We start from the raw sequence: 11,648 nt of genomic DNA, 5'->3' as shown, positions 1-11,648 counted from the left end.
GGGACTGGGTTTCTAAGTCAATGATTAAAGAAATCAATGACAAGAACCATCCATGAACATGAGAAAGAGTGCATGTGTTGGGGGAGGGGGTGTCTGACATACGAGAACCCAGCAGGGAGTGGGGAAGGGGAGGTTGGGTGAAGGAGCAGAAATTTAATGTACCGTTGGTCTCTTATATATCAAGAACTATGCTTGGCTTTCTACACATAGTAATTCCTATGATCTCCATAGTAACACTGTGAGAATATATTATTCTATTTTATAGATGAGTAAATGCAGACAAATGAAGTGAGCAAAGAAAAGCATCCCTCCACTTACGCTGCGGTTAAAGCCAGAGACTTCTATAAACTTAAATATTTTGTTCTTTTTATCAATGTTTTCTTATAGTTACTGGTACTTCAAACCTTTAGGATGTTTCAGATGCTTTACTGCATTTAGAGACTAGAAAACAAGCAGAAATGACCCTCCACACAGAAGGGGACGAGGGTATTGAAACCAGTGGTATTTGGGGAACATAGGAAGGAAGCAAGGAGCAGGCTCTGGATCACAGACTGTCCCGGGTCCACACACAAGACTCTCATCAAGGGGAAAAGCAGTGTCTCCTCACTGCCTCTTCCAGACATTGGATTTTGAACTTGAACCATGAGGAAGGCAATGCTCTGTGCTGTGAGCAGAGCTGGAGCTGATCTCCTCCCTCCCAGAAGCGTGCCTCCAACCGCAATCTGTCCCTGGCTTGAATTCTTGTCTTACGCGTGTCCCTTCACAACTGGCTCTGGCAGGTGCAGCTGGACTAAAGCAGGTGAGCTGGGGTGGACATCCAACACCGTGCACTAGAGCCTTCTCTGCTCTGCATCTACTCCAGCCAAGCACGTGAGGTGCTTCTACCACTCCCTGCACATATTTACTCTCTTTCCCAACCCCCTACATCAGCCCCCAGTGCCAGGTCCCTCAGAACCTTGGGAAGTCCTGGAGAACCCGGCCAGTGTCTGAAGACAGAGAGCTTCGGAAACCTGGAGCAACACCAAATATGAGTGTTTGCACATGGCCGATGAGGACCCTGGACCAGCCTCCTGTTTCCAGCCTAGATGTTCAACCTTCCCGCTTCATCTCTTTCAGACCCAGATTCTCCTTGACGCCAAGACCCAACTTCACTGCTGTGACAGAGTTCACCTTTGAAGGCTTTTCCATTTTTGGGTGGCAGCACAGACTCATCCTCTTTGTGGTCTTTTTGGTCTTGTACCTGTTGACCCTCACGAGCAATGCCATCATCTTGATGGTTATCCGCCTCAACCGTCAGCTTCACACACCCATGTACTTCTTCCTGAGTGTCCTGTCCGTTTCTGAGACCTGTTACACCATGGCTATCATCCCCCAGATATTGTCCAGTCTCCTGAGCCCCCAACAAGCCATCTCCGTTCCAGACTGTGCCACTCAGCTCTTCTTCTATCTCACCTTCGGCATCAACAACTGCTTCCTGCTCACGGCCATGGGGTACGACTGCTATGTGGCCATCTGCAACCCCCTACGGTACTCGGTCATCATGGGCAAAAAGACCTGTATACAGTTGGCAGGTGGATCCTGGAGCATTGGCCTGAGCACAGCCATCATTGAGGTGTCTTCTGTGTTCAGCCTGCCCTTCTATGAAGCCAACATCATCTCCCACTTCTTCTGTGACATCCAGCCCCTAATGAAGTTGGCCTGTGCTGACACCACCACCAAAGAATTTATTACTTTGCTCATCAGTCTGTACGTCCTTGTTCTGCCCATGGTGCTGATTTTCATCTATGTCCCGACGGTCTCCACCATCCTCAAGATAGCATCTGCTGAGGGCCGGAAAAAGGCTTTTGCTACCTGCGCCTCCCACCTCATTGTGGTCATCGTCCACTATGGCTGTACCTCCTTCATCTGCCTCAAACCCAAATCCCAAAATTCCCTGCAGGACAGACTCATCTCCGTGACCTACATGGTCGTCACCCCCCTACTGAGCCCTATTGTATACAGCCTGAGGAACAAAGAGGTCAAGGATGTCTTGCTCAGAGCTTTAGGCAAAAAGCCCCTCTCTTAGGTGCTGGCAGTCTCCATAAAACTAACAGTTTGCTGAAGGGATGCAATGAGGGAGCCTGTCAGCTAAGAGGCACCAGGTACCTGGTCTAGGCAACAACTGGAGAGGAGGGGGATAGGGTAAAACAAGGAAGGAAAAGAATAAGAGATGGAGGGATGTCCTAAGACCAATAGATGGGCTTACCAGGCTTGGTGAAAACCAAGTAAGAAAGACTATTCAGGAGCTGTACTATCAGGTCAGACCTTGTTCCTTTTACCCTTGGCATAAGGGACAGTGAGCTAGTAGTGAGGATGGGAAAAATATATAGTATCTATCACAGGAATTTGTGGACTCGGAACCTGGCCTCAGCATGAAAACCAGGAGCACTGAAATAACAAGTGTTCTCCATTATTTACACGTAACACTTTCTAGGCTATATTTCATATGACAGTAAAAAAAAAAAAAAAAAAAAAAATCACTCCATTCATTTACCGTGAGCCTACTCCTACCTGTGTGGACCCTAGACAGCGAGGTCAGACACAGGCTCTGATTGCCAGTTGAAAAATTGGTTGAGAAGCATAAAGCAAAAACTGTAAAAGTCGCTTCCTGGATATTGAGGGTTGCAGAAGAGCCCCCATTTTCACATCCCATCCCCCCTCGTCCCTGGACATCTGGGTGATTTAAGGAACTCCGGCTGCTCTGCCCGGGTCTCCGCCGTGGGCTGGCACCCCCACCCCGGCCGACACAGATGCAGGAGTGCCCACCGCTCCTAGCCGCCCCCCCAGCCCTGTTCTGGACAATCACCACAGGCTGAAAGGAGGCTTTCTCAGGGGGGAACCATACCCCACTCCCACCCGGGAGGTACAAAAAGCCACCCACCATGCCTCAAGGTGGGACTAACTCTAGAGTGTTCCATCAGATCAGGCTGCAGGGAGACTGGGACTGAGACGACATCCTGGCTGAGCTCTACCCCATCCCACCTGCTTCCCTCACTCCATTTTTCTGAGTGTACACCCTCCGTCTCCCGCACGGGGGCAGGGGCAGGTTCTGCTTCAGGTCACCTGACCCATGTCAGGGGTGCCCCTATCTATCGGGCAATCACTCCGGGTCCACTGCTTGGGCGGTATCTCTGCTTCTGATGCACCTAGAACAGTGCTTGACACAGAGCAGCTGCTCAGTAGTTAGGACAAAAAGGAAGAAAAGGAGAGAAAGAGGACAGCTATGAGCAACTAAACTACCACTGGCAACAGCAGACAGCTTTCTTCTCCCTCTTTTCCTTTTATTACTAGATGACTTTCGGGTTCTTTGTCCCCACTTGCGACAGCCCTTTTGGTACATTTATTGACTGCATCCTACACAGCCAGCATTAATTTAAGCACTTTTTTAATCCTCACTATTAATCTAGGAGGTACATATTTTATTAAACTTATTTTACAGATGAGAAACCTAAAGCCTGAAAAGAAAGTAAATTCCTCAAGGTCACAGATCTAGTATGTGGAACCTAATCAGGACCCAAAAATAGGCAATCCAGCCCCAGAGTCTGTAGCTGCATTATGGGCTCATGATGATGATTTTAACCAGCTCTTCTCCTTTAAAATAATTGTAGAAAGAGCTCCATACATTGTGGATTTACACATAGCTCAAATCCTGCTAGAACATCCTTGGGTCTTGGAAATAAGTCTGAAAGTTCAGAAATTACATAATGTAATATGCTTCTCCCTTGAAAACCTTGGTGCATCCTTTCCCCACTCAGCACAGCCCTAAAGATGCAAAGAGTATAAAGTGGGCCAAAGACCACTGGAGGGTGACGGGGTGATAGGGCTCATGCCCATCAGATTACTAACCCAGTACCCGTCCACTTCTCCACCCTCATGACCCAAGGTAGGAGATACTTATGCAGTAATATTACAGATGGAGCCTCTACAGACTATATAGATGGAGGCTTTGTGGCCAGAGAGGTACATGTCCCAATCCTAGGCCCACCATTATAAGCATGCGTTCTAGGAAAGTGACTTAACCTAGCTGGCCTTCCTTTCCTATCTGTGCATTGGGGCCAGCAAGGTCAACCTTCCAAGGTTATTGGGAGGACATGAAAATCTTATGGGCATAACATTTCCTGCCTCATGGGAAGCAGCTGAGCTGTTAGCACCTCCTCTACTTCCCACCCCCACCACTCACTGCTCTCTAGGTCACCCTAATATGGACATGCAGCCAGCTTTGACGACTGAGTTCTCAGAGAATGAGCTCCCTCTTCCTGGTAGGGACTTTGCAATGGGCCCTCCCCGCCCCCCACACCCTCATCTTCCCCTACTCAGTAGTCTCTGATCCCATAGTTCAGCACACAAAACCTATTCTCCCAGGTTCTTGCAAGATTCACTTCCTGGCTACACCTGCTATGTGTTAATAAACCACTTCCCTTCCCTCTCAGTTCCTACCCCAGACTCCCTTCCCCTATGCTCTGCCCATTTGCTGGCCTGTCAACCACTCTCATGGTGTCATTCCCACTTTTCTCCTGGTTGCCTTGAGTCACTGCAAGAGTCCCAGGATTCAGAGGTGCAATCTTTGGATGGAGGCTGAATACACACTAACAAGAACATGTACAACTACTTTTGTACCATAATCCATTTGAAAGCACCAATTACTAAATTCATAGAAAAAAATTCTGAAAAAGAGAACTATCCATAGATACAAACAGTACAACTATATTTTTTGACTATTATAAAGCTGGAGATCCACAAATACTTTAAAATTAAAAAGGCGTTTTCGCATGTACAAAACTAGAGACCCCAGCTCTGGATGAGAAGGATAAGGTTGGGGTGTGAGATGAGACATAACTTCACTGCTATGGACTGAATCAGGTCCCCCAAATTCATAATGTTGAAGTCCCATCCTCAGTGAGATGGTATTTGGAGATGGAGCCTTTGGGAATTAGGTTTAGAAAAGGTCATTGCGGGGGGGGGGGGGCGGTCATGATGGGACTGGGGCCCCTTAACAAGAGACACCAGAGTTCTCACTCTCTCCCCCATATGAAGACAGAGAGAGACCACTATCTGCAATCCAGAAAGCAAGCCCTCACCAGGAACTGAACCTTCTGGCACCTTGATCTGGGATTCTCAGGCTCTAAAACTGTAAGACATAACTGTCTGGTGGTTAACCACTCAGTCTACGGTTATTTTGTTAAGCAGCCCAGGCATGACATTCACGAACAATGTTGACCTCAGCTAAATCTGTGGTGAGCTCTCCTCAGGGTTCTGAAACCCCCGTGACAATTCTAATGCATCATTAGTAGGTCTAGACCAAATTAATCCTAAATTAATGTGAATGGCATGAAGGAGCCGTGGTAAGAGCTACCAGAATCTGGCCCCCAAACAATGTGGTCTGCAGAGGTGAGGGAGTTTACAGCAGGTGTTCCTGACTGTCCGCCAGCTTTGTCTCTGTAGCTACCCCACATGCTCATTTCTGTCTCGTGCCAAAGTCCAGTGAGTTTACTGTCGACGGTAGAGTGTATTCCTCATAACCTCTCATCTGTGAAATGGGAATACTGCAGACTTCAGAGGTCATCTGAAGGACAGAGGCAAACATGTGTTAAAATGTTCAATAAGTATTAGTTGATTCTGAAGCTCAACCTCTTGTTTTCACCAGGCACCACATTTTTATACCATGTACCCAAGTGCCCCATTTCCAAACTCTTCCTAATCTGTCCCAAAGCAAAGGCATCATGAAGCATTGAGCTATTTTGTTCAACTTTTCTCCCTCCCTGTTGGGATCCCATAGCCACCAATCACACCCAGTGGCTGACAATTCACAACGGTCACTTTGGTCAACTTATCTTGTTCCAATAGGAAGCGATGCTTATTTGCATGTCAGGGAGTTGGCACGAATGAACCTGAGGACTGCAGCTTATGACATGATTGGTCCTCTCCTCTCCCTTGATCCACACACTCAGTTATAAGGCCTACCGATTCACCTCAAATGTCCCTCGTGTCTGTCCGTCCTCCCTGGACCACTGCCACCCTTCTAGATCAATCGCAATTGATCTCTGGTCTGACTGTGCCATCGGCACCCTCGCTCATCTGCTGGACTCTTCTCATCAGCCCCAAACCCCCCTCCCACAGCTGTCCCATCGATCCCACAGGGAAGCAAAGTCAGCGGACAGGAGGAGGAAGGGGCAGAACAGCTGGTGGTAAAAGCTAGCAGTCCTGAAGGGCCAGTTACTAAGGGGCTTTGAAACCCCTGAGCAGGAGGAATCAGTTAAATCACTTAAGAGGCCCTTAAAAGTGGTAAAATCTAAATACTCTAAGACCTTCTGTAGCCTGGTCTTTAGCTACAGAATCTTCTCTGTGATCAACCGGAGTCTAATCTAGGACCACCACCTCCCTGTCCCACTTAAATGCGGTATTCACTGCAGTTTACGATCATCGTCTACTACGATCATCCTAAACTACGGGAGCTTCTCAAAGGCTGAAGCAGCATGGCCTCCATTCCCCACTTCCCAGCAACCAGCCTGGGGCTGGGCCATGCTTGGCACTTGAAGAATGAACAGACACAGATCAGGACACACGTTAAAGGAAGAACGTGCTAATAAGCAAGGGATAAGTTAGCTCACAGGAAGTCTTTGGGGAAAGTAAATTTGGCATTGGGTCTCAACAGACTAGAAGTTTGCCAAATGGAGAAAGGGATTCATTCTGGGTAAAGAGAAAGAGTATTCAGCGCTCAGCTGTTTCCTGACCCAAAGAGAGGGTCCTCAGATCCAAAGAGACTGACTTCCACTTCCAAATACCGGGGAGCAGAAAGGCAGCATGGACGACCCTCCTCAGGGCCACAGCCATGGTGGTCTACTTTTATTCCAAAGGAGAAAGCCAGATTCTTAAACTGAGCAGGGACCTAAGCTTCCTGACACACAAACTGATAGGGCTCCAAGCTTGAATTTCCTGTGTCTGTCAACCGTGGATTTCCAAGGCACATCTGTGAAAAACCACAATGTGCTGACGACTGAGTCTAACAAGTAAAATTCAACCAAATAAATCCGCTTTGTCTGATGCTGTTTTTTACTTGAAGCAAAAACTCGCCCCCAAGTTCCCAAACTGCTACTCCTGGGACTGGATAAATGAGCCCCTCACATAATGAGGCCCCCAGGTGCCTACTGTCTGCATCCTCCCAGCCTCGGGGGGTGTTCTTGGGATATCTTCAGGGCATGAGCCCCGGGAGCCCCACTGGCCGCTCCTGGGAGGGCATCTTCTCCGGCTGTGAAGGCTTCACACACAAGTGCCATCAGTGATACCCGCAACACGCCAGCCACCCCCATTCCTGTGAGTGTGCATCCGCCGCTGCTCAGCCTCCGCCTGTGACGGGCCCTCCCTCCCTGTCACCCTGCTCGTCCCTGCACCTGCTCACTGGGGCCGCCTCCAGCCCGGCGCTCCCGGTGTGACTCAGCACTAGGCAGACAGATGTAAGTACTCTTCAGAAGAGAAAATGAAAAGGGGCTTATCGCCCATGGGCTGGCTTTAACTTATCGTACTTTAATAGCTCTTATCACCATCTCCGTAAGTAAGGTTGTGCTCACTCTTCTTTCCCTTGACTTCTGTGGAAGCATTACAGGCTCCCGAGGGTGGAGGATGCTAGCCAGGTCATAGCAGCCATCCTACTACCTCATGACAGACAGACACCAGCCAGCTTAGAGGTCACTCTGGCCCAGGGGTCCTCAGGAGAAACCCTACTTGGTATTTGGAACAGGACAATTCTTCCTCAGGTGGGACTGTCATATAGATGGCAGGACACTAAGTGTCATTAGTGGTTGGTGGCACCTGTGTTCATCATTAGACCACTCAGGAGCTGTGACCCAGGAGTCATGCCTCCCCATGGCTGGACCGCTGCCTAGATTCTGCCCAGAGGCCTCATAGAAGATCAGTGTCTTCAGCCACATATTTTGGTGTCAAATGATTTTCTCTCTTCGGAGATACCTTCCGTTGCAGCTTTACTCTTAGTGTTTTTTAGTGTAAATGATTAACAGCTGGTAGCCAACATCTTCTAAGTAAATTTTTATAAACTTGGAGGTCTCCATGCCTAACCTTCATCACTGATGTGGTTTACTTTATGTGAATAGTCTTTCTGAATATGCATAAGCAAATCGGAATATAATTTAAGTACCCTACAGGAACTTACTGCCTAACGGGACAAAAATGTGAAATATTACATAAATAGGACTGAGCCCCATCCTTCAACACAATGATGTATCTTTAGTCTAACTCTGTTCTTCATATTCAGGGTCTGCTTTAGCTTTAGATGAGAGGCATGAATTTGCTGCATCTTCCCTGGCACAACTGTTTACCTCTGCAGAGAAGCTGTATGTCTACTAAGTTGTATCAGCTATAAATTTGCCTCTGAGTTTAGGGAAGGCGGAGCTGAAGCAGAGTTTACCATGGAACATGAGCCAGTGCTGCAAACCGTCAGCAGCCTTCCGTCAGTGGGCAGAGGATGGTGGTCGGTTAAAACCTGCCTTTTCCTCCTTGAAAACATGATGAACCTTTCTGAGTCTGCTTTGCTTCTACTTCCTAAAGGATCAGCAAAGGTATGACTCATCATCTTGAAAGGGGAAAAAAAAAGTCTCCAGTCAATCCTTAAATTGTTTTCAATTCTCTAGTTTATCCATGATCCCGAGCTGGTAAGATAGGCAGATGCAGGACGTATAAAGTTGCAGGGAGTTTAATCAAGGACAGGGCAGCCCTGGTGGGGAGACGATCTTCCACGTACGTGTGAGAACATCACAGCACAACAGGCGTTGATGTACCGATGGCTGCCTCCGTCCTTGAGGGATGGGGAAAGATTTAAATAAGAGGAGAAAAGGAGGAAGGGCATTCCAGATGTCAAGGAGGAAGAGTAGGGTGAAGTGGGAATGTATGTAGTTATGCTGTGGGAATATGACCAAAAAAAAATAAGGAATCTGGGATGCGTACGAAATTGTGATAGATGGCCACAGGGTAAAAGTATTTTAAATAAACCCAGAGATAAACTTTAATGCACTGGGAAATGTATCCCCAGGTTTACAGCTGAGAATTTCAATCAATTTGAGTAATGTGCTTCAACAGCCTTACTGAAATTATGCACCTTCTGTTCTTCCACATTTCAGATTTAGTAGCCACTCAATGGAGAGAGAGAACTGTACTCTTATCACGGAGTTTTTCCTCCAGGGTTTCTCCAGCTTCCGTGAGCACCAGCTCACCCTTTTTGCCATGTTCCTGGCACTGTACGCCTTCACCCTGGCAGGCAACGTCATCATCGTGACCATTATCCGAACTGATCGTCACCTCCACACGCCCATGTACTTCTTCCTAAGCATGCTGTCCACTTCAGAGACTGTGTACACACTGGTCATTCTCCCAAGGATGCTCTCCAGTCTCGTGGGTATGAACCGATCCATCTCATGGGCAGGCTGTGCCACACAGATGTTCTTTTTTGTAACCTTTGGCATCACTAACTGCTTCCTGCTCACAGCAATGGGCTACGACCGCTATGTGGCCATCTGCAACCCCCTGAGATACTCAGTTATTATGAACAAGAGAGTGTGTGTCCAGCTGGTGTGGGGTGCCTGCAGCATTGGGCTGATTGTAGCTATGACACAAGTGACATCTGTGTTCAGGTTACCTTTCTGTGCCACAAAGGTGGCCCACTTCTTCTGTGACATCCGACCTGTGATGAAGCTCTCCTGCATCGACACCACAGTCAATGAGATCCTGACTGTGATCATCAGTGTGCTGGTGATCCTGGTTCCCATGGGGCTGGTCTTCATCTCCTATGTCCTCATCATCTCCACCATCCTCAAGATCCCCTCTGCCCAGGGCCGGAAGAAGGCCTTCGCCACCTGCGCCTCCCACCTCACGGTGGTCATCGTCCACTATGGCTGCGCCTCCATTGCCTACCTCAAGCCCAAGTCCGAAGATACCAGGGATCAGGATCAGCTGATCTCAGTGACCTACACCGTCATCACCCCCCTGCTGAACCCTGTGGTGTACACCCTGAGGAACAAGGAGGTCAAGGATGCTTTGCTCCGGGCCACTGGCAGGAAGCTTTCCTGACAAGATGGGAAACATTCTCCTGAGGCTCTTAGCATCTACTCTCAGCAGGATTAGGAGTAGAGCCATGTGCCCTTGACTCCCAAAGACCTGCCCCACAAGGAGACAAAAGAACAGCAACAGCATCCAACTGTGAGTCTGAAAACTTTAAAGCCCCTGAACAAAGCATTAGCCCTGGTTTTGTGGGTAAATAGACAAACTAGGACAGGAATTGCCTGGAGAACAAGTCAGGAGATAGTGTGGGCCCAGGATTTTTCACTGACTTTTTGGTTTCTAATGAAGACAACAGAGTGGAAAAAGCAGAATCCACAGTAAGCATTTTTCCCTACAATTCCTTCCTACTTAAGAACATGAGGATTTCTCAAACTGGACCCTATTAGAATCTGTTCATACATGATATGTCAAGTAATAAGTGACCGTAAGGATAGGGAGAGTGGTCTCTGGATGGTATAGCAAGGGAAAATAGATTTCCTCCCTTGGCTGCTTTAATTTATCCTAGTTTCTAGCAAAACAGCTTATTAAAGATGGTGATTGACTAGAGACAGTTTAATTAGAGATCCTTGCAATTCCAGATCTTGTCAGTCTTAAGGGCACATTCAAAGATCCTCCTGGGTCAGTTCAGCTGTTGTTAATTCAGACGGCATAATGGGTAATAGCAATGAAGGGGCTGTGTCTTGCATTCTGGGGAAGACTGATGGAAAAAACCCTACTGGCCTGGCTTCAAGAAGCTCAAACTCTAATGGCAGAGACAAACATTTAAAAGTATGGTTCCAACTTTTTTTGTAATAGGTTGTATTATACAAAAGATGGCAGGAGGATGGGAGGACGGGAAGGAGAGAACGTGTTGGAGATGTCAGGGAAGTCTCGGAGATGGGGACCTGCAACGTGAACTGGCTTTAGAACCTTTGTAAGAGTGCCTGATGAGCGATTTGTTGGAGAAAAAGAATCCCAAAGAGAACAATATATTCACAGGACCAGAAGGGTAGGCTGGGGTCAGATTGTGAGGGTTTTGTGCACCAAACTAAGAAATTTTAGCTTTAACTTTTAAAAACAATGGAAATCACCCAAGATTCAGGAAAACTAGGATTCAGTATAGGAGGCATCTGTGTGAATCATTGGCATCCTTGTCCTTACACAGCTCCACTGAGATGTGTATGAATTTTTATGGATCTCTAGACTCTAAGCCAGGAAAATTGGGGGAAGTGGGATATGAGTAGAGTATTTGGAGGTAATACACAGAAATAACTATGTACGTGTGATGAAGTTGAATCAGACAGTCAGAGCATGGAGCAGAGGCTGATCAAGGAGTATCATACAGATTTAGAGTTTAAGGCTCCAGTGAGTACCCAGGGAAGGAAAACAAGGGCCTGCTGTTGAGTCAATGACTAGGCTAGACCTCAGACATGGGGCACCATGGCCCCAGGACACACCTTCCACCAGAATTCAAGGATGGGCACATTACTCAGAAAAGCCTTCAAAAGACCATACAGAAACCTATACAGCACATGTGTCTGCCCTCCAGACCACAGCAGAACTAC

At 47.6% G+C, this 11,648-nt stretch overlaps 2 protein-coding genes across 2 annotated transcripts; both read left to right on the top strand.

Moving 5' to 3' along the window:
* Nucleotides 1–421: 421 nt before the first annotated feature.
* On the top strand, nucleotides 422–2,185 carry LOC102744969 (olfactory receptor 10J4). Its single transcript, XM_006741964.2, has one exon. The coding sequence runs from the start codon at nucleotides 1,028–1,030 to the stop codon at nucleotides 2,063–2,065; it is 1,038 nt and encodes a 345-aa protein (XP_006742027.2). The 5' UTR covers nucleotides 422–1,027; the 3' UTR covers nucleotides 2,066–2,185.
* Nucleotides 2,186–8,642: 6,457 nt separating this feature from the next.
* OR10J1 (olfactory receptor family 10 subfamily J member 1) lies at nucleotides 8,643–10,167 on the top strand. Its single transcript, XM_006741959.3, has one exon. The coding sequence runs from the start codon at nucleotides 9,184–9,186 to the stop codon at nucleotides 10,111–10,113; it is 930 nt and encodes a 309-aa protein (XP_006742022.1). The 5' UTR covers nucleotides 8,643–9,183; the 3' UTR covers nucleotides 10,114–10,167.
* Nucleotides 10,168–11,648: the final 1,481 nt, after the last annotated feature.

This window comes from Leptonychotes weddellii, chromosome 6 (assembly GCF_054177405.1).
Source record: "Leptonychotes weddellii isolate Sample4059 chromosome 6, ASM5417740v2, whole genome shotgun sequence".
Classification (NCBI taxonomy): domain Eukaryota; kingdom Metazoa; phylum Chordata; class Mammalia; order Carnivora; family Phocidae; genus Leptonychotes; species Leptonychotes weddellii.
Note: the sequence above shows the minus strand (reverse complement) of the source record. Positions and strands in the feature narration are given on the sequence as shown.